Source organism: Serinus canaria, chromosome 7 (genome assembly GCF_022539315.1).
Source record: "Serinus canaria isolate serCan28SL12 chromosome 7, serCan2020, whole genome shotgun sequence".
Classification (NCBI taxonomy): domain Eukaryota; kingdom Metazoa; phylum Chordata; class Aves; order Passeriformes; family Fringillidae; genus Serinus; species Serinus canaria.
In genome coordinates, this window is record NC_066321.1 from 503,037 (window position 1) to 528,008 (window position 24,972).

At 58.5% G+C, this 24,972-nt stretch overlaps 1 protein-coding gene across 1 annotated transcript; it reads right to left on the minus strand.

Moving 5' to 3' along the window:
- Positions 1-1,325: 1,325 nt before the first annotated feature.
- GALNT5 (polypeptide N-acetylgalactosaminyltransferase 5) lies at positions 1,326-13,796 on the minus strand. The gene is made up of 10 exons (XM_030240225.2): positions 12,803-13,796; positions 9,138-9,304; positions 7,919-8,038; positions 6,605-6,740; positions 6,152-6,271; positions 5,681-5,798; positions 5,192-5,512; positions 4,046-4,126; positions 3,443-3,604; positions 1,326-1,715 (listed from the first exon to the last, which is right to left on the minus strand). Exons 1-10 carry the CDS (start codon positions 13,651-13,653, stop codon positions 1,569-1,571), a joined length of 2,223 nt encoding a protein of 740 aa, XP_030096085.2. The 5' UTR covers positions 13,654-13,796; the 3' UTR covers positions 1,326-1,568.
- Between the last annotated feature and the right edge of the window lie 11,176 nt (positions 13,797-24,972).

Below are 24,972 nucleotides of genomic sequence, written 5' to 3' on the forward strand. Positions count from 1 at the left end.
TCCAGCAGGGAAGTGAGCATTTACCGGAGCGGGGCAGCGGCGTGCGAGTGACAGGGCTGGCGATGGGATGTGACCGTGACATATGACTGCCTGCTGCCTGCTCCGTGACAAGTGATTGAATGTCAGCAAACAGAATTTGATGAAATTCATGCTCCTGATACGAGCTGACTGCCCAAACAACGTCTGTGTCATTTTTCTGATGGTGACTGCGGGCTAGCTGCGCTGAAGGAGGGAGAGAAAATCAGGAAGACAGTTGGAATAGGAGTCAACTGGGGAAATCTGTTGGGCCAGTCAATACTTGGGCAGACTGAGCCTGTCAGATGCTGTCAGCACTGATGCCCACGTCAGAGGTAGTGCTGTGCCCCTGCACAGCCAGAGGAGGGGGGGTGTGAGGCAGGGCTGGGCGCTCGGCTGTGCCCACCGTGAGCTCTCGGTGCCACGCTCGGCCCACGTACCCAAGGGCTTGGGCTGGAGCAGCCCTCAGCTCAGCACAGGGCAGCGGGGCAGGGGACAGCACTGCCTCCCACTGCAGCCCTGCAGGGCACAGGGAGCAGCATCCCACAGCAGGAATTCCCAGTGGGAGCAGGGGTGGAAACCCTGCCTGGCGTTACATCCTCTGGATCTCAAAGCCTGGGCACACAGGATCTATTCTCCCATCAGATCCATCCCCTCAGTGCCTGATGCTGGATTTTGGAGTGAAGAACTTCACAGTACAGCCAACACCTGCCCGTGACACTGAGTCCAGAGGGAGTTTGGTGTGCAGAGCCTGGCTGTGCCCCACACTCTGGGCTGAGGGAGCAGCAGGGCTCCTGGAGAGCCCCAGGAAGCCTCAGGGGCTCGGGGACAGGGCTGGGATCCTGGCAGCCCCAGGTGGGACAACCTGGCTGCCCTGGGAGGAGGAGCCTCCAGGCAGGCCCTGGAGTGTGCCTCTGGCAAGAAGCAGGACAAACCTCTGGTTCCCTGCTCCTGCAGCTCCTCTCCCCACCAAACAAAACCTGTGTGTCCTTGCTGTCCCCAGCACAGGCAAGGGCTGCTCCAGGCCTCTCCTGGTGGGACTGACCCCCATCCACCTCCCACTATAAAATGTGGGCTTAATTGATGTGCAAGGGATTCCTCACGGATCCCTGATCCTCACCTGCCACACGACACGTCCCACAGGGAGGGGTCCTGCAGCCAGGTCCAGAGTGGACATGGTGCTGGATTTTCTGTTTCTGTGGAGGAACAAGCAGCCCAATTTGCTAATACAGACTTACAGGGCCCAGAAGTATTTCTGTAGCTTATGCTGCTGTCAGAGGGAGCTGAGGGATTTGCTTACAGTAGGATGGGGACTTCAAAAAATATTTCCATTTAATAATACAGAAAATGAGTTTTTCCCAGAGTCTCCTGCAGAGAGGGAAATGATGCTGCTCTGTTCAGGCATGCTGCTCTGGGTGCTGGGATCCCTCCACGTGCAGGTCTCACATCACACATTCCAGTTCCCACTGGAAATGCACTTCTCCCTTGGGCAGCCACCCGATGTCCCCCGGAGCCACAGTGACAGCGGGCAGTCCTGTGCAGCAGGGCTGCCCTCAGTCGGCGTGGTACCTGCTGAACTGCCACTTCTGGTGGGGGTTCCTGGCGTCACAGCCCCTCACCCGCAGGGCTCGGAACGAGGGATCCACCTCCAGGCACGCCGGCTGCGGGAGGCGCTGGTGCTGCGAGACCAGGTGGGCGCTCTGGGGGACAGACAGGGGGCTCAGGGGGCTCAGGCTCGGGGGGGCTTGGGCTGCAGGGGGGCTCAGGCTTAGGGGGTGCTCAGGCTTCAGGGCTCCTGCAGCAGCAGCAGCAGCAGCAGCAACTCTACTTTCCCTCTGAGAAAGCCCAGCTCCTCACAGTGTGCCCTTTTTGGCTTGTCCCTAATAGAGGTATCTCTGCTGAGACACCTCTGTTGACTTACAGGGACTTTGGCTTGGCATCCATGCCTGCAGCTGCAGCTGGGCCGGGGTCACACCACAGCTGTGCAGTCACACCACATCTGTCCTGGACTTTGCTTGGCTGGGAACAGAGAGATGAGCTCTCTCACTGTCTGTGTGGCAATTGCCACGTGGAGGGAGTCCCTCGGGTGGGATCTGCTCCACAGGGCATGTGCAGCAGGAGACTGATTTCTGTGTTTAGCTTGTGGCTGATGAGCCTGGCCCAGTCACTGCACTGACAAGGATGTCAGGTAACTCAGCCCTGGAGCCCAAGAGCTGGGGCAGGGAAAGGACAAAGAGTCTGAGTGACCTCCATCCTTCTGCTCTTCACATCTGCTTGGATTCACCTCTCTAAACCCTGTGGCCAGCCAGGAGATGCTGCAGGTGCTGCCACAGGTGAGGGACATTTCTGTGCCACTCCTGGCACTGCAGTGGTCCTCAGGAGCAGCTCAGTAACCCCGAGTGAGACACTCCTGGTGTGACCTGTGCAGGGGGCCTGGGCAGAAGCTGCACCTTTGTGCAGACAGGAACTGCACTTCACATCCTTGGACAATGCAATGCCTGATGTCAGGAGAGGGCAAAGCACTGCAACTCCTTCAGGGCTCTCCTCAGACTCCTGCTGCTGGCACCAGTAAAAGAGCAGCACCAAATCCATCTCTCCCCCAGCTGAGAAACCGGGCTGTGACAGGAGACAAGACCTGCCCGTGCCCCATACAGCTCCCTGGGCATTTCTGCCTATTTTTCACAAAGTGAAATGACAATTTCACAATTTTCAGTAAGTGGATAAAAATTTTCTAGTATTTTTCCCTAAACACCCAACGTGAGCCTGTGGCATTCTGACATTCAACACTTTAGGCTGAAAAAACCAAAGGGCAACAGGAAATTGTCTGTCTATTGAATGCTACATTTTTTCTTTCTTAAGTGGAGAGTGTTTTTTTCTCAGCAATAGACTGTGTCATTTCAGAGCATTTTGGACAACTACTTGCACCAGGCTGACAGAGGTAGAGCCATGATTCTTTGTGCAGTGCAGGCAATTAGTGTAAGTATCCATTCTTCTCCTTTCCATAAGTGCTGTCTTTAAAAACCCCTGTGAGCTGAGAGCCAATCGATGCTGACTCATCTCCCTTTAAGTGCTATTGACGCTTTCTGTGTAAAACCAGGCTGTTTTGGCTGTTTTGCTGCTGCTGCTGCTGCTGTGAGTGTGGCAGTGCCTGCAGGTCCCCCAGTGTCCCCAGCCTGGCAGCCGTGTCGGGATGCTCGGCACTGGGACGGACACAACCCCTGGCAGAGGGGCATGAGGGATGGGGGGGCCTGGGCACCAGCCCGTCTTTAGGGGACAGGTGGCGTTGGCAAAGCGGGCAGCAGAGGGTGGGGTGCCCCTGTGCAGGGCTGTGCCCTGTCAGTGCTCTCCTGGCACCTGCTGGGCGGGCAGGGGCCAGCCCTGACCCCTCCTGCTATCCCCTGGGGGACAGAGCTGCAGCATCACTCACCAGGCCGGGCTGGACAGTGGCCAGTGACCCGTGGAGCCAGGCCAGGCTGCGGCTCCTGCCCTGGCACTGGCGCAGGCCCACGGCTCCCAGCACGCCCGCTGGGGCCAGGCAGAGCTCTCCGTGCTGGATCAGCCTCAGCCAGGTGTAGTTGAACATCTGGTTCTGTGGGCAGAGAGCAGGAGGAGACACGGCCCCGTCAGGCTCCATGGCAGGGCTGGCCACAGTGCCCCGGGCACATCCACCCTCCCAGCCAGGGATCCCTTCCCAATCTCCCATCCATCCCTGCCCCCTGGCACTGAAAGGGCTGTGAGGTACAGCTGGATGTCCAGCAGCTGCACACAGATCACAAATCTTTCTCTGTTTTCATGTGCAAACTCACAGCTTTATCAAACTTTCCCAACCAGCTGAATTTGCTGTTTCTGACACTGTTGCTTGGCTACAGGCTGCTCCTGCCCCTTGCTGCTCCCAGGCACGGCCTGGCCATGTGGGAAGGGCTGTGTTAGCCCCCGGGGAGGGGACAGGTCACCGCGGGAGGCTGAGGAGCTCCGTGCCAGCTGCCACGGGCAGGGGGGAACAGCCGGGGTGCCTGCGGGCTGTCCTTACCGTGTTGGTAGCATCACACTCCTCAAACGCCAGGGTGGAGCCATCCACAGCGATGCACCCCGCCAGGGCCACGTTAACGAGCTGGGAAACAGAAACAAAATGCAGATTTAGACAGAAATTCCCAGGAGGGGGAGAGGATGTTACACTGCACTGAACCTGCTGGGCTCACGGGACACTCTAATTAACACCGTCCACATAACTAAGGGAGGCAGAAAAGAGTGTTCCTGGCCAGGCTGGACGGGGCTTGGAGCACCGTGGTCTAGTGAGAGGTGTCCCAGCCCATGGCAGGGGATGGAATGGGCTGAGCTTTAAGGTCCCTTTCCACCCAAACCATTCTGGAATTCTGTGGTGGAGGAGAAGGGGAGCCTGACCCGGTTTCTCTCACTAGGCGCCAAGCAAGAGGTTTGTGCAGGCAGCATTGAACCCAAAACAGCTTCAAAGTGCTCTCTGCCCACTGCCCCCGGCGAGGCGCAGGTTCCGAGCCCGGAGCGGTGCCGGTCCCTCCTCCCGGCCCCGCAGCGCCGGGAACGCGAGCGGCTGCTGCGCTCTGCTGGCGGCGGAGCCGTGCTACAGACCCGGCTCCTACAGACCCCGACCCTACAGACCCTGCTCCTACAGACCCCGACCCTATAGACCCCGCTCCTACAGACCCTGACCCTACAGACCCTGACCCTATAGACCCCGCTCCTACAGACCCCGACCCTATAGACCCTGCTCCTACAGACCCTGACCCTATAGACCCTGCACCTACAGACCCCGCACCACCATGTGCCCCCCGAGCCAGGGCAGGGGGCGAGGCCAGTTTTCCCCCAGCCCCTTCCAGCGGCACTCCCAGCACGGGGGGGTTTCTCACCCACCCCCAGCCCCTTCCAGCGGCACTCCCAGGACTGGTTTCTCACCCCCAGGCACTCCCAGCCCTGGGCACAGCCGGTCCCAGCACTGCCGTGTGCCCAGCTCAGCCATCCAAACACCCAACCAGCCCTCTAGAGCAGAGGTATCCCTTCTGACTGTGACCTATTTCCTTACAAAAATGCCCAGGAATGCAGACCTCTGTGCCGTAAGAAACGCCCCAAAAGCTGCCAGAGGCCCGGGAGGTGTGCAGCCCAGGGCACGGGCAGCCCCTGGGAGCAGCCCCTGGGCACGTACCAGCCCACTGGCTTTGACCAGGGGAGCCTCCAGGTCCGGGTAGACGTTCTGCAGGTACCAGCGGAAGGTTTTGCAGCGGAGCCTCTCCCGCAGCCGGATCTGCGGGCTCAGGTCGCCCACATCCACGCTGTGCAGCAGGTGGTAGGCATGGCCGTAGAAGAGCTCCTTGTACTCGTCCAGCCACACCTCGGCCACGCGGGCCAGGTTCCTCTCCACCGTCCTCACCCGGTCTTTGGGGAAGGAATAGGGATTGTCATTCCTGAAAATATGCCCGACCCTGGAGCACGGGACTATCTCGATCTCTCCTCCGCACATCCAGACCTGAGGGACAGAGGTCACTGACAGACACAGCTGAGGGTGGGCGCTGCCTTGGGCAAGCCAAGAGGGGCTCAGGTGCCCAGGGAGATGGAGCTGTCCCTGGGGAGCCCCTGCCCGAGCCCCATCACCCCCCCAGGCTGGCAGGGCTGCACCTGTGTGACGGTCACCTACCTTGAACGAAATCTCCATATTTTCCCCTCCCCAGACATCCAGTCCTGGGTCGTACATTCCCAATTCAGAGAAATACTTCTTGTCGATGGAGAACAGGCCACCTGCCATGACGGGGCACCTGGGAACAGAGAGGCCACACGGTGTGACAGAGGCTGTGACAGAGAGGGCCTGAAAGCTGTAACGGGGCAGGGAAGGGCAAGAAAAGCAGTGAAAGAAAGAAAGGCACTGCCAAGCAAGGCAGTGAAATGTTCTCCTGGCTGACACGCCAGCAGTGCCATGCGTGGGGAGAAAGGCTCCCTGGGCTTTAGCCATGCTTGATGGGGGGACTGCCTGTGCCTCCCCTGTTCTGAAAGCACAGGAACAATACTTGGCCACAAAATAACATCAATTGGCCTCAAAGGAGCCTCTGCTGCTCAATTATTACCAAAGGAACGGGCTGGTGTGCAAAGCTCTGGTGTCTCTTTTATTTACCTTATTATATCAGTTTCCTTGATCTTATTTTTCTCAATGACCTCTTGTGGAATCTGTCTCCATCCAAAATTCATTGGCCAAGTAAAAATCCCACGCTGGAAGTTGTCCACGGTCATGTAACTAAACAGAGGAAAGATGGGGCTGGCTAATTCTGAGTCACATTCCTGATTGAAATGTCACCCCTAATGAGAGAAGATGAATATCTGTGGGTAATTAAACCTGGATTTTAACAAATTTCATCAGGAATCCTCCTCATGTACTAAAAGTTGTGAGAAAGCAGAAAGGTGTGTGATGAACAGGGGCCACATCCACAGCTACTGTTGATTTCTGGTGGACAGCAACGCTCTGTGTGCCCCGTGGAAAGCTCTGGAGGCTCTGAGGGGTCTGGAGCCAAGGCTCCACGGCCTGCGATGGATCCTGGCGGTGATAGCACTGCAGGGACAGCTGCCTCACCTCATGTCCTTGTCGCTGATGACCTCGATGACGGGGCAGGCCACCTTGGTGCGGCGCAGGCGCACGCGCTCCAGCAGCGGCTCCAGCCAGCCCACGTTGCACTCCACATGTGAGTCCAGGAAGGTCAGCACAGCGCCTGGGGCACGGAAGGGCAGGCTCAGCCTCGGGCACTCCAACCCTGCCCTGCTGAGCAGCTCCCCGTGGGCTCCCTGGGGCACTGCTGACTGTGCCAGGCCCTCCTTGGCTCCCCGGACCTGCCCAGCCACAGCCAAGAGCGTTCCTTCCCTGCTCGGCAGGGCAGCTCCTGGCAGAAATGGCCATTTTGGGGCTGGCACAGCCTGGCAGGGCAGCTCCTGACAGAAATGGCCATTTTGGGGCTGGCACAGCCTGGCAGGGGCAGCTCCTGACAGAAATGGCCACTTTGGGGCTGGCACAGCCTGGCAGGGCAGCTTCTGACAGAAATGGCCATTTTGGGGCTGGCACAGCCTGGCAGGGCAGCTCCTGACAGAAATGGCCATCGTGGGGCTGGCACAGCCTGGCAGGGGCAGCTCCTGTCAGAAATGGCCATTTTGGGGCTGGCACAGCCTGGCAGGGGCAGCTCCTGACAGAAATGGCCATTTTGGGGCTGGCACAGACCAGCAGGGGCAGCTCCTGACAGAAATGGCCATTTTGGGGCTGACACAGCCTGGCAGGGGCAGCTTCTGACAGAAATGGCCATTTTGGGGCTGACACAGCCCAGCAGCACAGGTGATGGGGCTGGGGCTGGAGATGGTGGCAAAAGGACACCCTTGGTGCCCTGGGAGGGACAAAGACGGTGCTGGAGGGGGGGCCAGCACCTCTGGGGTCCCCTAAAGCTTGTTAGCCCGGAAATGTTTTTGGGTTTGATTGCTCCAGTTGGGTTTTCTTGTTTTCCCTCCAATCCCAGTTTCCCCTCAGCATCTCCTTAAGCTGTGCTGATGGCAGAGAAGAGCTCTGTGATCGCTCTGAGCCCCCACGCAAAGCATTAAGCCATAAACTAGGAATGCAAGACTCTTGTCTGAATTAAAGTCTTTTCCCTGGCATTGTTGAGCGTGAGGCTGCCTTTGGAGGGGCTGGAGGAGGAGCAGAGCCCCCCAGCCCTGGCTGGGAGCTCTGGCAGCCCTGGAGCTGCTCCATCCACCCCAGATCCCCCCCCACACACACTCCCCTCCATCCTGCCCTGCCTTGTTCCCATGCAAATCCCACAGGCTCCAGTGGTGCAGTCAGAAGTGCCAATCCCATGTGCAGCCTGGGCTGTGTCCCCAAGGCCTGGCCCACCCCGTGCCCCTGTCCTACCTGTGGCCACCTTGGCTCCCGCCAGCCTGGCCCGGATCAGGCCGTGCCTCTCCTGGAGGTGCAGCACCTTCACCTTGGGGAAGCGCGCCATGTACGCGTCCAGCTGCTCCTTCAGGTACTCTGCAGAGGGGACAGCCACCTGGCTCAGCCCCTGCCACCCTCTGACACCGTGAAAAGCCACAAACAGATCTTCCTGGGCACGCCAGGCGCTCAGCTCTGGGCTGTGAACAGCTCCTGGTGCCCGTGGTGAGGGCTCTGAGCCATCTGAGACAGCGCTCTCCTGGAGAACCAGCAGTGGGCAAACTGCACCACTCCTCGATTTTGGAGGGCTGAGCCCAGCAGAGAGTGGAGGCATCACTGCAGGGGCTGGGTACTAGCTGGAATGGCCATGGAAGGCCTGTGCAGCACAGATCCTGGCTCAGCACTGCTCCCACTGCTGCCCTCTGAGCCACCCCAGAGTGTGTCCCCAGCCCTGGGAGCACGGGGCACCTGCCTGGGGGCTGCCACTGAGGGCTGGGAGCATCTGATGGAAGGATGCCCCAAAGACAAATGGGCTGGGCAGGACGCAGCTCCCTGGTGCTCCTGGAGCCTCTGGAGCCTCTGCCCTCATCCCCCAGAGCCAGCCCCAGCACTCCCTGCCCTCATCCCCCAGAGCCAGCCCCAGCACCCCCTGCCCTCATCCCCCAGAGCCAGCCCCAGCACCCCCCTGCCCTCATCCCCCAGAGCCAGCCCCAGCACTCCCTGCCCTCATCCCCCAGAGCCAGCTCCAGCACTCCCTGCCCTCATCCCCCAGAGCGAGGCCCAGCACCCCCTGCCCTCTGATCACCCTCAGCCCCAGCACCCCCTGCCCTCATCCCCCAGAGCCAGCCCCAGCACCCCCTGCCCTCATCCCCCAGAGCCAGGCCCAGCACCCCCCTGCCCTCATCCCCCAGAGCCAGGCCCAGCACCCCCTGCCCTCTGATCACCCTCAGCCACCAGCACTCCCTGCCCTCATCCCCCAGAGCCAGCCCCAGCACCCCCTGCCCTCTGATCACCCTCAGCCCCAGCACCCCCTGCCCTCTGATCACCCTCAGCCCCAGCACAGGCCAGGGATGCACTTCAATACAGAGAAAGGAGAAAATGTGATTTCTCTCCTACTTGGAATTGAATTACAGAGGACAGATTGCATTTCGCCCCCGAGCTATATGAGTTTCATGGAGGCAGCAGAAGGCTCCCCTACCCTTGGTGCTGCAGTCGTCCACCAGGATGATCTCGTGCAGGAGGCGCGGGGGCGAGCGGCCGAGGACGCTGTGCACGGAGCGCAGCAGCGCCGACCACACCTCGTCCACAAAGCACATGATGACACTGGTGCTGGGCAGGTCGGCGTGCACCTGCTGCTCAGAGCACCTGCAACGGCAACGCGGCCCACAGGCATGGCAGGCACGCTCCTGGGAGTCTGCAGGCCTGTGGTCCCGGGAAAATGCCCAGGGAAAATGTGTGGGGAAAGGGAAATGTGTGGGGAAGGGGAATGTGTGGGGAAGGGGGAATGTGTGGGGAAGGGGAATGTGTGGGGAAGGGGAATGTGTGGGGAAGGGGACTGTGTGGGGCAGGGGGAATGTGTGGGGAGGGGAAATGTGTGGGGAGGGGAAATGTGTGGGGAAGGGGAATGTGTGGGAAGGGGAATGTGTGGGGAAGGGGATGTGTGGGAGGGGACTGTGTGGGACAGGGAATGTGTGGGGAGGGGCATGTGTGGGGACGGGGGCCTGTGTGGGGCCGGGGCATGTGTGGGGACGGGGCCTGTGTGGGGCCGGGCCTGTGTGGGGCGGGGCCTGTGTGGGGCCGGGGCCTGTGTGGGGAGGGGACCTGTGTGGGGGCGGGGGCCTGTGTGGGGCGGGGGCCCTGTGTGGGGCCGGGGGCCCTGTGTGCGGCCGGGGCATGTGTGGGACGGGAACTGTGTGGGGCAAGGGGGGCAATGTGTGGGGAGGGGGAATGTGTGGGGAAGGAGAAAATGGCCAGCCTGACACACGGAGGGAAAGCCCTGCAGTGCTGGGAGGGGAACAGAGGGTGAGGGGGCTCCACACACTGTCCCAGGGCCCCTCTCATGGGCAGCCCCTTGGGACAGACAGGACTCACTTGTTCTGACAGGAACTCTTCTGAAGGAAATTTAGAGGTATTTCTGGGCTTTGCAGTTCATGAGAAGTGCTCTGGCTAAGTGAAATTCACCCCAGAATTACTCTGTCTCGCAATCCTTGAGATGGGTATTTCTGTCTCAAGGGGGTCAGTGGGCAGAAAACACCAAAAAAGTCCATTTTGGATCCAGCCCTGCCTCACCTTGCTGGGCAGCTGCTGAGCAGACCTGGGGCATGCCCCCTTTGTCCTCCACCATAGAATCCTGGGATGGTTTGGGTTGGAAGGGAACTCAAAGCCCAACTCCTTCCAAGGGCTCCCATGGCAGGAACACCTTCCAGCAAACCAGGCTGCTCAGAACCCCATCCAGCCTGGCCTCAAACCTCCAGGGACAGGGCAGTCACAGCTTCTCTGGGCAACCTGTGAAGCTGTGAGGGTGTCCCCAGGGAAGGATTCTCTCCCAATATCCCAGGGAAGGATTCTCTTCCAATATCCCATCTATCCCTGCCCCCTGGCAGGAGGAAACCCCTGCTCCTGGTCCTGGCACTCCAGACCCTAACGCAGGGTCCCTCTTCATCTCTCTTGAAGCTCCCATGCGTTGGAAGGGGCTCTAAGGTCTCCCTGGAGCCTTCTCTTCCCTTTCTCACTCAGCCCCAGGACTCTGGGTCCAGGCTCTGCATGGGATGCTCCCCACAAGCCTCCTGCCCCACACTCCTCCTCAGGGCCTCTCCCCACACCAGCTGCAGGGACACGGTGTCCATGAGCACAGCCCTGCCCGTAAAGCTCCAAAAGCAGCGAGCCCTGAGCACAGGGAGGCAGGAATGGCCAGATTTCAGTGCCTAGGGCAGAACCTTAGGCAGAGCCACAACAGGAACTGGAGTCTAAATTGGGACAGACTGGATACACCAAAAAAAAAAAATTGTTGGCTGCCAAGAGCTGCCACCAGCCCCTTCCCCCAGCTGGCACAGGCTCCTGCCAGAACCAGGGTGCCCAGGGCAGCTCCGAGCCCCGAGGCAGCAGCTCCCATCCCTGTTTGGCCAAGGAGTTCCCGGGACAGCAGAGCTCTCCTCCTGGCCGGGTGCGTCAGTGCCGGAGGCGCTTCCTGCTGGGCAGCTCGGGCTCGGCTGTCCGGACCGAGCCGGGCTGGCTCTGCGCCACCGCGCCGCACGTCCCTGCACAGCTGGCATCAGGAACAGCCACAGCTGTCTGCCCTGCTCATTCCTGCCGGGCAGGGCTCGCCTCAGGCAATGCCTGCACGGTGCTGTGGCACGGGGACAATCGTGGCACAATTCCCAGCCCACCGTACCCACTGTGAGTGCAGGAACAGGGACATGGGTGGGTCTCTCACCTGCCCACGGGCTCAGAGGTGTTTGCAGGAAGGGCTGAGAGAACGAGAGGAACCTGGCACTCACCTGAGCTGGCACCTTCCCTCCCTCCCTCCCTGCAGCTGTCACAACCCCAGAATGGCTTTGGTTGAAAAAGAGCTTTAAGGCCATCAAGTCCAGCGTCAAGCCAGCCCTGCCGAGCCCGCCTGGCCGCTGAGGACGGGGCTGTCCAGCCTCCTGTCCTTCTGTCGGCGAGGCACTGCCCTCGCCTGTCCCGCTCTCCTCTGCCGGCAGGGAGTGGCTCTCTTGGAGCGCAGGGCTGAGCCCTGCAGGGTCAGTTCACTCCTCAGGGTGACAGCTGTAACTGTGACACTGCTCCAAAGCCAGACTCCGCACCCCTCCCTGCACGGCCCCACTGAGCAGAGTGCCCCAGACTGCCTCTCCAGTCTGAGTGCTGGATGGTGCCAGCACTCAGCTCGTCTCCTGCAGGCTCTGTGCAGCCACAGCAGGTCCTGGTGGGAGGGCTGGTGACCCTCCCTCGAGGGAAGGGCCATGGCAGCCTGAGGTGGGAGAGCCCCTCTGGGCAGTGGGAACCCACGGGAACCAACACACGAATTCTGGCTGCTCAGAGCTGCACCTTACCCACCAGGTAACCAGAGCTACACCTGACCCACCAGGTAACCAGAGCTGCACCTGACCCACCAGGTAACCAGAGCTGCACCTTACCCACAGGTAACCAGAGCTGCACCTGACCCACCAGGTAACCAGAGCTGTACCTGACACACCAGGTAACCAGAGCTGTACCTGACACACAGGTAACCAGAGCTGCACCTGACCCACCAGGTAACCAGAGCTGCACCTGACCCACCAGGTAACCAGAGCTGCACCTGACACACAGGTAACCAGAGCTGCACCTGACCCACCAGGTAACCAGAGCTGCACCTGACCCACCAGGTAACCAGAGCTGCACCTGACCCACCAGGTAACCAGAGCTGCACCTGACCCACCAGGTAACCAGAGCTGCACCTGACCCACCAGGTAACCAGAGCTACACCTGACCCACCAGGTAACCAGAGCTGCACCTGACCCACCAGGTAACCAGAGCTGCACCTTACCCACCAGGTAACCAGAGCTGCACCTTACCCACCAGGTAACCAGAGCTACACCTTACCCACCAGGTACAGTGTCCAAAGACACAGAGAGGCCTGAGCCTATCACCTGTGCTGGCTGTCCTGGCCCCTTGGCAGCTGGGCTCAATGGGTTATGACAACCTGCAAACTTTACCCAGTTTGATGTTTAACAACAGGCTGCTCTGAGCTGGACAGACAAAAGCCATCTGACAGGCAGCACGGCTGAAGTGGAGGGCTTGGTGTTCCCCCAGCAGCCCTGCCCAGAGCCACGGAGCCATGCCCAGGGTGCACACGGGGCTTTGGGCAAGGGGAGCAGGTCTTACCCGGCAGGCCTGGTGTCTGCGAGGGCTCGATCCACAGGGATCAGATCGCTGAGGTAGACATTGAAGTTTCCTTCTTTCCATCTGCTTTTTGCTTCTTCTTGTTTATCATCAGGGACAGCAACAGGGTGTCCAAACTGGCCGGGAGCTCGGGGGTCTCTCGGGGCGAGCGTTGCATCCATGGACAGGACTCTGTGCATCCCTGGGCTGCTCCCTGTGTGTTCCTGCCCATCCTGGCCAGTGCCAGTTGTTCCAGGAGCTGCTCCCCTCTGCTCCTGCCCATCCTGGCCAGTGCCAGCCGCTCCAGGAGCTGCTCCCCTCTGCTCCTGCCCATCCTGGCCAGTGCCAGCTGCTCCAGGAGCTGCTCCCCTCTGCTCCTGCCCATCCTGGCCAGTGCCAGCTGTTCCAGGAGTTGCTCCCCTCTGCTCCTGCCCATCCCGGCCAGTGCCAGCCGCTCCAGGAGCTGCTCCCCTCTGCTCCTGCCCATCCCGGCCAGTGCCAGTTGTTCCAGGAGTTGCTCCCCTCTGCTCCTGCCCATCCCGGCCAGTGCCAGTTGTTCCAGGAGCTGCTTCCCTCTGCTCCTGCCCATCCCGGCCAGTGCCAGCTGCTCCAGGAGCTGCTTCCCTCTGCTCCTGCCCATCCCGGCCAGTGCCAGCTGCTCCAGGAGCTCCTCCTGGGGTCGTACCCAGCGTCCGGCTCCGGCCACCCCCAGCGGTGGCCCCAGCAGTGGCAGTCGCAGCGTGGGCACCGTCACTGCTCTTGTCAGCAAGTTCTTTGTGCTTTCCACGTCTCCCTGTGGCATTGCCCGCAGAGTGGGGCCCACGGCGCGGGGCTGCGGGGCCGGCGAGAATCATCCCCTCCTTGCTACTGAGGATGAAGCGAGTTTCGGAGGGAGTTTCTCCGCGTCCCTTGTTGGTCTCCTCTGCTCCAGGCTGGGCTGCGGTGCCCGCATCCCGGGCTGCCGGGCCGATCGGTGCCGCGGTGCCGGAGGGGCGCTGCTCGCTCCCGGGGGCTCCGGGGAGCGCTCTGCCCGTCCCGCCGCCGGGGCCCGGGGACTGGCGGGGCGGCGGCGATGGCCCCGGGCCCCCGGGGGCTGCTCCCGGCTCCGCCGCTGCCTTCGCCGGCGCCCCGGGGCCGCGCCGGGGCCGCACCCGCCCCAACCCCATCCCCATCCCCGGCCCCATCCCCATCCCCATCCCCATCCCCGGCTCCATCCCCGGCCCCGGCCCCGGCCCCGGCCCGCGTCCCGCCGCCTCCCGCAGCAGCCGCCCGCCCGCCTCGCCGAGCGAGAGGCGGAGCGCGGCCATGTCGAGCAGCACCCAGGCCACCGAGGCGGCGAACACGAAGGCCAGGGCCCGCCCGCTGCCGCGGAACAGCCGCCGCAGCCCGCTCATCCCGGGCGGGCGCGGAGCCGCCGGGCCAGAGGGGCGGGAGGCGGGCCGCGACCGGGACCGGGGATGGGGATGGGCTGGGGATGGGGCCGGGACGCGGCTGACCCGCCCCACCCCGCGCCCGGACCCGCCCGCGCTGGAAGGCGAGCCGGGGATCCGCCCGGCCCCGGCGGAACCTCCCGGGAGCAGCGGGGCTGTGCCTGGGGGAGACAGTCCGGGTGGTGTGGCTCGGGGGGCACATCCCGGGGGTCAGTGATGGGGCTGGGGGGCACATCCCGGTCTTGGGGCGTCTCTGCCTCGGGCTGTGCATCGGGGGTCCCCGCCGGGGGCAGAGGGGCCGTGGCTCGGCGGAGCCGTGCGTGTCCCTGCTCCACGTGGCAGCTGGCGCGGCGCTCGGCGGTTGAGCCGCTGCTGAGGACGTGGGTGTGTTCCACATCCCGCTCAATTACAGGGCACGGGAGCCACGCTGGCGAGCACGGCAGCCTCCGGTGGGCTGAGCCGGAGAGCGCCAAGGAAGGAACGAGAGAGGAACCACCCTCCTGCTCCTGCTCGGGCTCCTGCTCCGGCAGGCTGGGACGTGGCAGGCTTTGCTGGCAGGGCTGGCTGTGCTCGCTCTTCTGGCTGTGCCACCTGTCCTGGCTGTGCCAGCTGTGCCATGTGTGCTGGCTGTCCTGGCAGGCCAGGCTGCATTGGCTGTGGTGGCTCTCCAGGCTGTTGTGGCCGTGCTGGCTGTGCTGGCAGTGCTAGGCTGCACTGGCTGTCCTGGCAGTGCTGGCTGTGCCTGCTCTGCTTGCTGTCCTGGCAGTGCTGGCTATGCTGGCAGTGCTGGCTGTCCTGGCAGTGCTGGCTATGCTGGCAGTGCTGGCAGTGCTGGCAGTGCCGGCTATGCTGGCAGTGCTGGCTGTGCCAGCTCTGCTGGCTGTCCCGGCAGTGCTGGCAGCTGAGGGCTGGGGCTGCCTGCCGGCTCCAGCCTGGGAGCTCAGGTGGGCTGTGCAGAGCATCCTAAGAGCACGCCAGGCAGCCCCAGTGAGCCTGGCCTGTGTGGCTGTAGCCATGGGCTCTGTAGTCTGTGGCCATGGGCTGCCCCCAGGTGTCAATCCTGTGGTGTTCCCCCTGCTTGGCTGCTGCTCGGTTCAGGTGAGCCACCAGAGAAGCTGTTCCAAGAACTCGGGATACAGGCACCAAAGTGAAAGAAAAAAAGCCTGAGCTGGTATTTTGCAGCTTTACTAAACTTAGCTTAAACTCTCTTAAAGTTCTCTGGTATTAATAAATTTAATAGCAATGCACTGTATTTCAAAGCCAAAGTAGGAGATTTTGTTAAATAAAGGGCTGCAGCCCACTGCAGTGCATATGAATATTGAAAAGAAATAAGTGGAAAAAATTACATTACTATTCATACTTCCAAAAATAAGTAATATCAAAACCCATCCTATGGTTACATTGTGTGATGGAATAGAAAGGAATGGCCATTCTGTGGTTTTTCCAAGGCTTTTCTTTGCCAAGCAAACTCCTTCAGACGCGGCAGGCAGTTCTGATTTCAGAGGATTTGCATGTGGGGATGTTGCTTGAGGACTCCCAGTAAGAGGGAGGGAAGGATAAGATTGCAAAAACTCTCTAAAGGGAAAAAAGACTGAGCAGCAGCTTGATAGTAAGCAAGAGATGAACTTAAATGGAACAATTCTGTTTGTTTAGAAATGAAAGTTTGCTGCACATGGTCTGTGCTTCATTCACCATGCTGGCACAGTTTTCCATTTTCATTTGTTTTTCCCCCTTGCTGGTGCTGACCCTCCCTCGGGCAGGGTTGGGTCCCCACTGCTGGCCCTGCCCCCCCACCCCAGGGCCGTGTTTTGGGGCTCAGCCGTGGGCACAGCAGGGCTCAGCACCCGCACAGGGACCCCTGGAGCTGCTGGCAGTGCGTTCCTGGCCGGTGGGCCAGGCCAGCAGCCTGTTCCCTGATCCCTGGGCACAGGGGGAGACCCGAGCCGCCCGCCGAGCTTCAGCCTTACGCGTTGTGACAAAGTCTGGGTATGGTCAGGCACCCCCTCCGCACACTCTGCGCCTTGGCTCTCCTCCCTGGCAAGTACAAATGTTCCAGATAGCTGAACAGATTCCGTGACACAAGACAGCTGCTTTTGTAGGGAGGAATTAATTTAATCAAGTACTTCATCATTAAAATAATCTGACGCGTCAGATGGAAAAGCACGGAAGCAAGCTTGCTCGAAGATGAAAACTCAACATTTTTTCAGCCAGAAGTGCCCCAGAAGATAAGGAAATGCTAATATAACCCACTCTGGGTCTCTGTATAATGTCTTAGCAATGTAAATAATATATTGTCTGAAAAGAATTTGTGAGGGAATGATCTCTTGCCAAAGCCTGGCTAGCTTGGTAGATTGTATTTCTTCCATGGAGCACAAGAATCTCAGAATGGTTTGGGTTGGAAGGGACCTTAAAGCTCATCCAGTTCCACACCCTGCCTGTGGGCAGGGACACCTTCCACTGTCCCACTGAAGGAAACACTGAAGCTGGAGTACACTGTCCTGCTGGGCTGTTTGGTGCTGTTCTGGAAGTCAGATGGGAATGAAAATGGAAACTTTGGAAGAAGAGTTTGTGGTCATGTTCTGCAGGACAACCCCAAAGCTGTAGAGGCAGAAAGCTGGGAAGTACCGTGCAATTGTGTGCTGGATGCTTACAAATCTGAAGAGAAGAGACTGAAGTTCCCATCTCTATTTTGGAAGGTTTCTGGATTTTTCAGCTGACCTCGTGATCAGGGCTGGGTGACGGCAGCGAGGCCCTGGTGCTGGATGGCTGTGTGTGACTGAGGGCAGCTCTCCCCAGAACAGGGCTGGTTACACAGCCAGAGACTGGAAGGCTGCTGGTGGATGGGTTGGTTGCAGGTGGTGCCTCTGTGGCACTCTGTGCCCTGGCACAGGAGCGTGGCGCCGGAGTGCCGCTGCCACCACCGGGAATGGGAACGGCAGCGGGCACCCCCATTTGCATAGAGGTCATGTTTTGCTAATATGTGTCTTGTAGAAGCAGACAGCATGTAAAAGAGGATGGTTTAAACCTGACCCAGCGATGTTTTTAAATTTCAAATTATGTATAACGTATGCATTTAATTAATTAGGGAATTCATTAAGAAGGGAAGAGTAAAGAAACTAGTGAGCAGTGTGCAGCATTAGTAATGTAAGCCATTTTCTATAATTGTTATATAGAACTTGTCTCATAACATTATCCTTTGATAAATTATTGCAGCATAATATGATATATGTAGCTTATTAACAGTTTCATTAATTACTATTAGAGCAAAGACGCTGAAGTCTGGCACACACAGAACAAGTGCTGAAGCAGATGGTTGAAATTAGTGAAATGCAATTGGTTGCTGAACCCTTTTACCTAATTACATTATTACATCAAAACAGTTAAACCAAATTTGTCAAGTTGTCTGCTGAGCACTGGGATGTTTGGAGCAGGGATGGCCCTGGGCCCCAGATCCCCACAGGGTGCAGGGACCCTCTGGGCATCATCCCTGGCTCTGGGGCAGGACCTCCTGCAAACCTCCACCTTTTCTCCCTCCTCTGCACCCCAGGTTAGTCTCATATTCCTTTTCCTCCTTGTTTCCCACCCAGCCTTGCTGTCCCCAGGGCTGTGCAGGGCAGTAAGGCAGCAGCACTCTGACTCGTTGGTTCCTTTATCAGGAGCCTTCCCATCCTCATTGCTGCTGGGTTCTGTCAGGGAGCATTGTCCTCCACACGCTCACACGGAACACTTCACCTGGGGATCAGTCAGGCTGGTCAGCAGCATTCCCCAGCAGCATTCCCCAGCAGCATTCCCCAGCAGCATTCCCCACCAAAAGCAGCATTTCACGACCCTCCTTCCTCATCCTCCCCATGGCTTTTGTAGGCAGGGTGAGCTCTGAGTGCTCCACCCCAGTCAGGCGAGGGCTGGGCTGCACACATCCCTTGTCCCACAGAGCTGGAATGCACCAGCCTGGCTCCCCCTGGCACACGGAGGGGTCTGGGGGTGAGGGGTCCCTGTGCAGCCCGGGCACCCCTCCTGGGGAGGGAAACCCGGGGTGCTCCCTATGTGGAGGGGACAAAGCCATGCTCCCGCTGCAGGCTGCTGCCTCTGCCTCCTCCTCACTCCCTGGCACGGAGCCTGCCCTGCTCCAGGTGGGCCAGGGCAGCTGGAGGCATCTCTGGCAGGTTCCCAAACCCCAGCAGGCTGGGGGTGGCCTTGGATGGGCCCAAGGAGACAGAAAATGTGGAGCCCTAAATACAAAGCACGAAAAATCCATAAGTGCTTCCCTTCTGCCTGAGCAGCAGCAGGTGTGTGGGAGCAGTGGGGGAGTGTGGGGACTGAGTCACTGAACAGGATTCCTTGTGTATGGGACTTATTTTAATTATCCACACCGGCAGCTTTCAGGAGGTCTCACCCCTTTGTTCTCCCCCAGCACTGCCCTTGGGCACCAGCACGGGCACCAGAGACCATGGGGACAATAAAACAGATGGGCACAAACCTTTAGCAGGGCCTGTGGTGACAGGGCAAGGGAGAGGGGCTTCCAAACGAAGGAGGGGAGATCCTGGTTAGATGTCAGGGAGAAATCGCTGGCTGTGAAGGAGGTGAGCCCTGGCACAGGGTGCCCAGAGCAGCTGGGGCTGCCCCTGGGTCCCTGGCAGTGTCCCAGGCCAGGCTGGACAGGGCTGGGAGCACCTGGGGCAGTGGAAGCTGTCCCTGCCATGGCAGGGTGGGACTGGGGGGGGTTTTAGGTCCCTTCCCACCCAAACCGTTCTGGGATTCTTTGGGGTGAGGGCAGTGTGTCCCCCTGCCAGAGGGACAGGTGGGCTGGGGATGGCACTGCCTGGCCCTGGCAGCTCTGCCAGCCCTGTCCCAGTGTGGAACCAGTGTGGATCCAGTGTGGATCCAGTGTGGATCAAGTGTGGAACCAGCGTGGATCCAGCTGCAGAGCAGGGACAGCAGTGGAGGGGGCGAGGGCAGCAGGCAGGAGCAGCTCTGCTGAGGAAGCACTGCTCAGTGTGAGGCTCCCAGTGCCAGGGCTGGCAAAAGGCTGGGAAACCCTGGGTGGGTGCAGCTGAAAAGCCTCTCCAGAAACATTCCAGTGCTATTTGTGATGCTTGTGCAACTGAGCAGGCACCTTTTTTATTTCTATTCCGCAGGAATTAAATTAATTTTAGAAATGGCACTATAACTATTTTCCTGCCTCAGGGACCATTTGTTTTAAAATCATAAAAGACTTTTATATGACACTGCACTGACATTTGATGTGAATAAATTAAGGGAATTAGTACAAAACTGCTTCCTTTCTCTGGAACTTCCAGCACATCTCTGCCTGCCCACACGGTGGCTGAGGCTGTGGGCAGGCCCTGGTGTTGGTGCCCACAAGGGGATGCAGGTCCAGCCCTCTGACAGCTCCACTGCTGCAGGAGGGTGACCCCCCTCAGAGGGGGCAAACCCCTCCGTGGTCCCTGCTGAGCACTGGGAATCATGGATGCACAGGATGGTTTGGGTGGGAAGGGACCAGAAATCCCCCCCAGTGCCACCCTGCCATGGCAGGGACACCTTCCATTGTGCCAGGTGCTCCCAGCCCTGTCCAGCCTGGCCTTGGGCACTGCCAGGGATCCAGGGGCAGCCACGGCTGCTCTGGGCACCTGTGCCAGGGCCTGCCCACCCTCACAGGAACGATTTCTTCCTGATATCCAATCTAAATCAGGGGTGTCACTTGGCTGTGCCTCTGACTCCAGCTGTGTCCAGTTCTCCGTGAGGCATTCCCATGGGATTTGCTCCAGCCCCACGGCTCCTGCTGACACTGGGGGGAGTTAAAAGCACCCGAGCTCTGTCAGGAGATCACATCCTTTTTTGTGCTCTAACCCCACCATGTGATATTTAAGCAAATTGCATTATTCCAGGATTACTTTCCTCCATGGGCAGGTATGGTCAGAAGGGTGCAGGGTGCAGGATGGAGGGATGCAGGGATACAGGGATACAGGGATAGAGGGTGCAAGGATAGAGGGTGCAGGGATAGAGGGTGCAGGATGCAGAATGGAGGGATACAGGGATACAGGGTGCAGGATGGAGATACAGGGATACAGGGATACAGGGTGCAGAGGCTGTGGCCCTGGTGGCTCTGGTGGCTGTGGCTGTGGTGGCTCTGGTGGCCCTGGTGGCTCTGGTGGCCGTGGCTGTGGTGGCTCTGGTGGCTGTGGTGGCTGTGGCTGTAGTGGCTGTGGTGGCTCAGATGGCCATGGCTGCAGTGGCTGTGGTGGCTTTGGTGGCTGTGGTGGCTGTGGTGGCTGTGGCTGTGGTGGCTCTGGCGGCTGTAGTGGCTGTGGTGGCTGTGGCTGTGGCCCTGGTGGCTCTGGTGGCCCTGGTGGCTGTGGCTCTGGTGGCTGTGGTGGCTGTGGTGGCTCTGGTGGCTGTGGTGGCCATGACATTGGTGGCCATGCCCCATGTCCCCAGGAGAGGATCCCAGCAGGCCCTGGAGCCCAGGCAGGAAGGGCTGAGCTGAGCTCGCTGCCTTCCCCTCTGTCATCTCCTACTTGTACAGCAAAGTGCTGTTCATAACCATTTAAATGCTCGGGTGTCACTCACTGCTCTTTCTTTGTAAATGTTACTCATTTCATAAATAAATCAAAACCTGCAGACCCTGGGTTTTCAGAAACTTGAATGCTTTTGTTAAAATTGTATGAAGCAAATTCACAAACACATGATTTATATTATCTCAGTACAGCACGGGAGATGATAGAATATACTATTTAAATTAACTCCTCTCCCAACAAATGAAATCAATTCTGTTCTTGGGTTACTTTTCATCTGCCTTTTGTCTTGTTGCTGAATCTTTTCTGTTTCTTTCACTCATTCATCTATTGTGCCCTTTCCTTGATCTGATAGCATTAAACATATAATTAAGTCATAAAGGAGGGAACTGATGAGTATAGCAGATGGTAATTGCTTCCTACATTTGAATGAAATGATATGCATTGCTACAATTTACAGCTCTCGCCTCATATTTTATTCAGGAACCTTTTATCTCTTTTCCTGCAGAATTATTCTGCAATAAATTTAGACATCTTATCAATAGCTTGGGTGATAGTCACAGAAACAGGGGAAACTGAACTTTGTGCATCTTAATGTTTAAAATAATTTCCTACAGTAATTGAATTATCCCCCAGCACAGATCACAGGGAGAACCTGCCGGGCCCGGGCGTTTTCCTTTTCAAAGCTCGTCCTGTGATGAAAGAGAGAAATCCACTGGTGCAATTGCACCCCTGGAATGAGGAGGTGCAGGAGGCTCCCAGAGCTCCATCTCCTGGGGCTGGGCTTGGTTTCCCAGGAGGTGCCAGGGAGGTGGAACCTGCAGGGTGCTCACAGGGCGCTCCCTGTTCTCCCCTGCTTACAATTGAAAAAATAAATAGTTTAAACTCATTTCCTGTGCACAGCACACCCAGCAGGGCCAGAGGGGGAAGGAGCATCTGTGGCCTCGGGTGAAGAGGGTTTCTTCTTCTGCTGGATTCTGTAGAGGAGCAGAATTTACAGCTCACACAGAGAGTGGCACAGGCACTTGGCCATAAAAGTTCAGGTAAAGGAGGGAAGGGGTGTTTTGGGGAAGAACATCCACATTTGGATACTGTTTGTTAAAGAGCCAAAGGGGTCAGGGGAGAAGCACTGCAGCAGAAGAAATCAGGTAAATTTAGCCAGGTGGAGAAGCTGGGACAAAAAAGAGGCACATTAAGAGCTAACTTTTTTGTTTTAAGTCTAACTTCAAGAGCAGGAGTCCTTATTTTACCTCTCAGTTTTTATTTTATCCCTTAGTTTTTATTATCTTATTTTTCATTCTATTTCTTGGATTTTATTTTATTTTATTTTATTTTATTTTATTTTATTTTATTTTATTTTATTTTCATTTTATTTTATTTTATTTTATTTTATTTTATTTCTTAGGTTTTCTTCAAGTCTACTTTATTTTATCCTGTTTTTCTTCTTCTTTTCTCCTCCTTCTCCTCTTTTTCCTTCTCCTTCTCCTCCTTTTCTAGCCATTCTCTCCATCAATGCCACTGTGTCCCTTCCCTTCCCTTCCCTTCCCTTCCCTTCCCTTCCCTTCCCTTCCCTTCCCTTCCCTTCCCTTCCCTTCCCTTCCTTCCCTTCCCTTCCCTTCCCTTCCCTTCCCTTCCCTTCCCTTCCCTTCCCTTCCCTTCCTTCCCTTCCCTTCCCTTCCCTTCCCTTCCCTTCCCTTCCCTTCCCTTCCCTTCCCTTCCCTTCCCTTCCCTTCCCTTCCCTTCCCTTCCCTTCCCTTCCCTTCCCTTCCCTTCCCTTCCCTTTCCCTTCCCCTTCCCTTCCTCCCTTCCCTTCCCTTCCCTTCCCTTCCCTTCCCTTCCCTTCCCTTCCCTCCCTTCCCTTCCCTTCCCTTCCCTTCCCTTCCCTTCCCTTCCCTTCCTTCCCTTCCCTTCCTTCCCTTCCCTTCCCTTCCCTTCCCTTCCCTTCCCTTCCTCCTTCCCTTCCCTTCCCTTCCCTTCCCTTCCCTTCCCTTCCCTTCCCTTCCCTTCCCCAGCCCTGGTTTGTGATTTTGGCCATGTTCAGACAGAATCAGACATTTCAAACAAGCCCCCTTGGAGCTGCTGTGGCCCCAGTGAAGCTGCAGGGCACTGTGAGCCCGGGGGTCCTGGGCACACATGGCAGCAAATCCATGAGCTGATGTCCTGCAGGGCATCCCAGCTCCTCACCACGCTCCTCCTGAGGGGTGAGCCCAGAAACACTTGTCAGCAATAATTTCCTGAGTGATTTTTAAAGGCCTGTGGCTCCCTCCCTTATTGGTTTTAATAAAGGAGTCCCTGCTCCCTCAGCTCCCTCAGACAATTATCACCCCTCAGCAAGACAAAGGACAAAGACAGGAGCTATGACAGCAGCAGAGCCAGCCCTGGTGGGCTGTGCAGGGACAAGCCTTGCCTTTCCCCACTGCCTCCCTGCAGTCAGGGTCTGTCTGAGGAGCAGAGCTCTGCCAAGCCCGGAGAGCTCGCACCTGACCTTGGAGTCATGGAATGCTTTGTGTTGGAAGAGACCCCACAGACACCCAGCTGCACCCCACTGCCAAGGGCAGGGCCACTGGAGCAGCCTGTCCTGGAACACTCCCTGGCTCTGGGCCCTCTGTGACCATGGGAATGCCACACTGATGGCACCAGTGGCCCTGTGGAACCAGCACCTGGTGCCCAGGGGTTCAGCAGCTGGGACACGATGGGTGTGACAGCCCTTCCTGGAGAGCCATCTGTCCAGGAGAGAGGGGCAGGGACAGGGATAGGGGGACAAGAACAGGGACAGGGACAGGCACAGGGACAGGGGGACAAGGACAGGGGCACAGGGACAGGGACAGGGGGACAGGGACAGAGGGACAAGGACAGGAACAGGGACAGGGACAGGGTCAGGGACAGGGACAGGGACAGGGACAGGGACAGGGACAGGGACAGGGACAGGGTCAGGGACAGGCACAGGAACAGGCACAGGAACAGGGGCACAGGGAGGGACAAGGCCAGGGCCATGCCCTGCTGGGCCGTGCCAGGCTGGGGCAGCCGTGGGAAGGCGCCTGTCCTGTGCTGGCACTGAGGGGAGCAGCAGGGCGAGGTGCCCGTGGGGCTGGCAGGGCACCTGCAGAGTGGCTCTGCCTCTGGGCTCCGGGCTCGGTGTCACCTGCCAGCTCTGTGGAACCACAGCACCTGGGGAGGCTCGGCTGGGAAAAGCCCAGTGAGCCCAGCCCGTCCCCCACGCTGCCAAGGCCACCCCAAAGCCATGCCCAGGAGTGGGCACTGTGCCAGGCAGCTGGTACAGCAGGAATAAACACCAGCTTTGGCAAACATGCACTCCTAGGAAATGCCAGCATCCACTGCTCCAGTAGGGGTGGGCAGCCAGGGTGCCAGGGGCTGACACTGGGACACATCCAGGGCCCTGCTGGGAGCCTGGCTGGGCTCTGGTGCTGTCCCCTCACTGTGACACGGCCATCCCTGCACATCCAGGATCCCACTGGGAGCCTGGCTGGCCCTGGTGCTGTCCCCATGCTGTGACACAGCCATCCCTGCACATCCAGGGCCCTGCTGGGAGCCTGGCTGGCCCTGGTGCTGTCCCCTCCCTGTGACACAGCCATCCCTGCACATCCAGGATCCCACTGGGGAGCCTGGCTGGCTCTGGTGCTGTCCCCATGCTGTGACACAGCCATCCCTCCACATCCAGGGCCCTGCTGGGAGCCTGGCTGGCCCTGGTGCTGTCCCCTCACTGTGACATGGCCATCACACAGTGCTGGAGTTTAACACAACACAACTGATTCCCAGCATTTCATGAAATTTAGTTTTTCTACCCGTCAGCTTGGAAAAAATGTGGTTATAATGCTGAGATCCCGTTGTGTGGAGGGGAAGGAGGGAGACAGGAGTGATTTGGGTTTGGTGAGCAGAGGCTGAACGTGCAGCTGTGTGTGGTCAAGCTGCTATTGATGCTTGAGAGTTTCCAATTGCTGGTAATGGACTGGGGAAAAAGGATAATGTGTTTGATCGATCAGCATGGACAAATTTCATTTAGGGGATCAATAACAGTTTATACTTGACAGAGCAGAGGGACCACATTTATTTTTCCCTTTGATTGAATAAATGTTTTCAATGAAGGTGCAGATGTGAAGCAATGCTGGCTGTTCCCTGAGGTGTGCCCAGCAGGAGTGAGGTGTGCTCACCTGGAGTGAGGTGTGATCACCTGGAGTGAGGTGTGCTCACCTGGAGTGAGGTGTGCTCACCT

Excerpts from the sequence above, each read along its gene's own strand:
- GALNT5 (XM_030240225.2), bottom strand. The coding sequence starts at position 13,653 with ATGATTCTCGCCGGCCCCGCAGCCCCGCGCCGTGGGCCCCACTCTGCG. Across the intron at positions 9,305-12,802 it reads GCAGACACCAGGCCTGCCGG|GTGCTCTGAGCAGCAGGTGC; the intron begins GTAAGACCTGCT and ends TTGCCGTTGCAG. Across the intron at positions 4,127-5,191 it reads TGGTCAAAGCCAGTGGGCTG|CTCGTTAACGTGGCCCTGGC; the intron begins GTACGTGCCCAG and ends TCTGTTTCCCAG.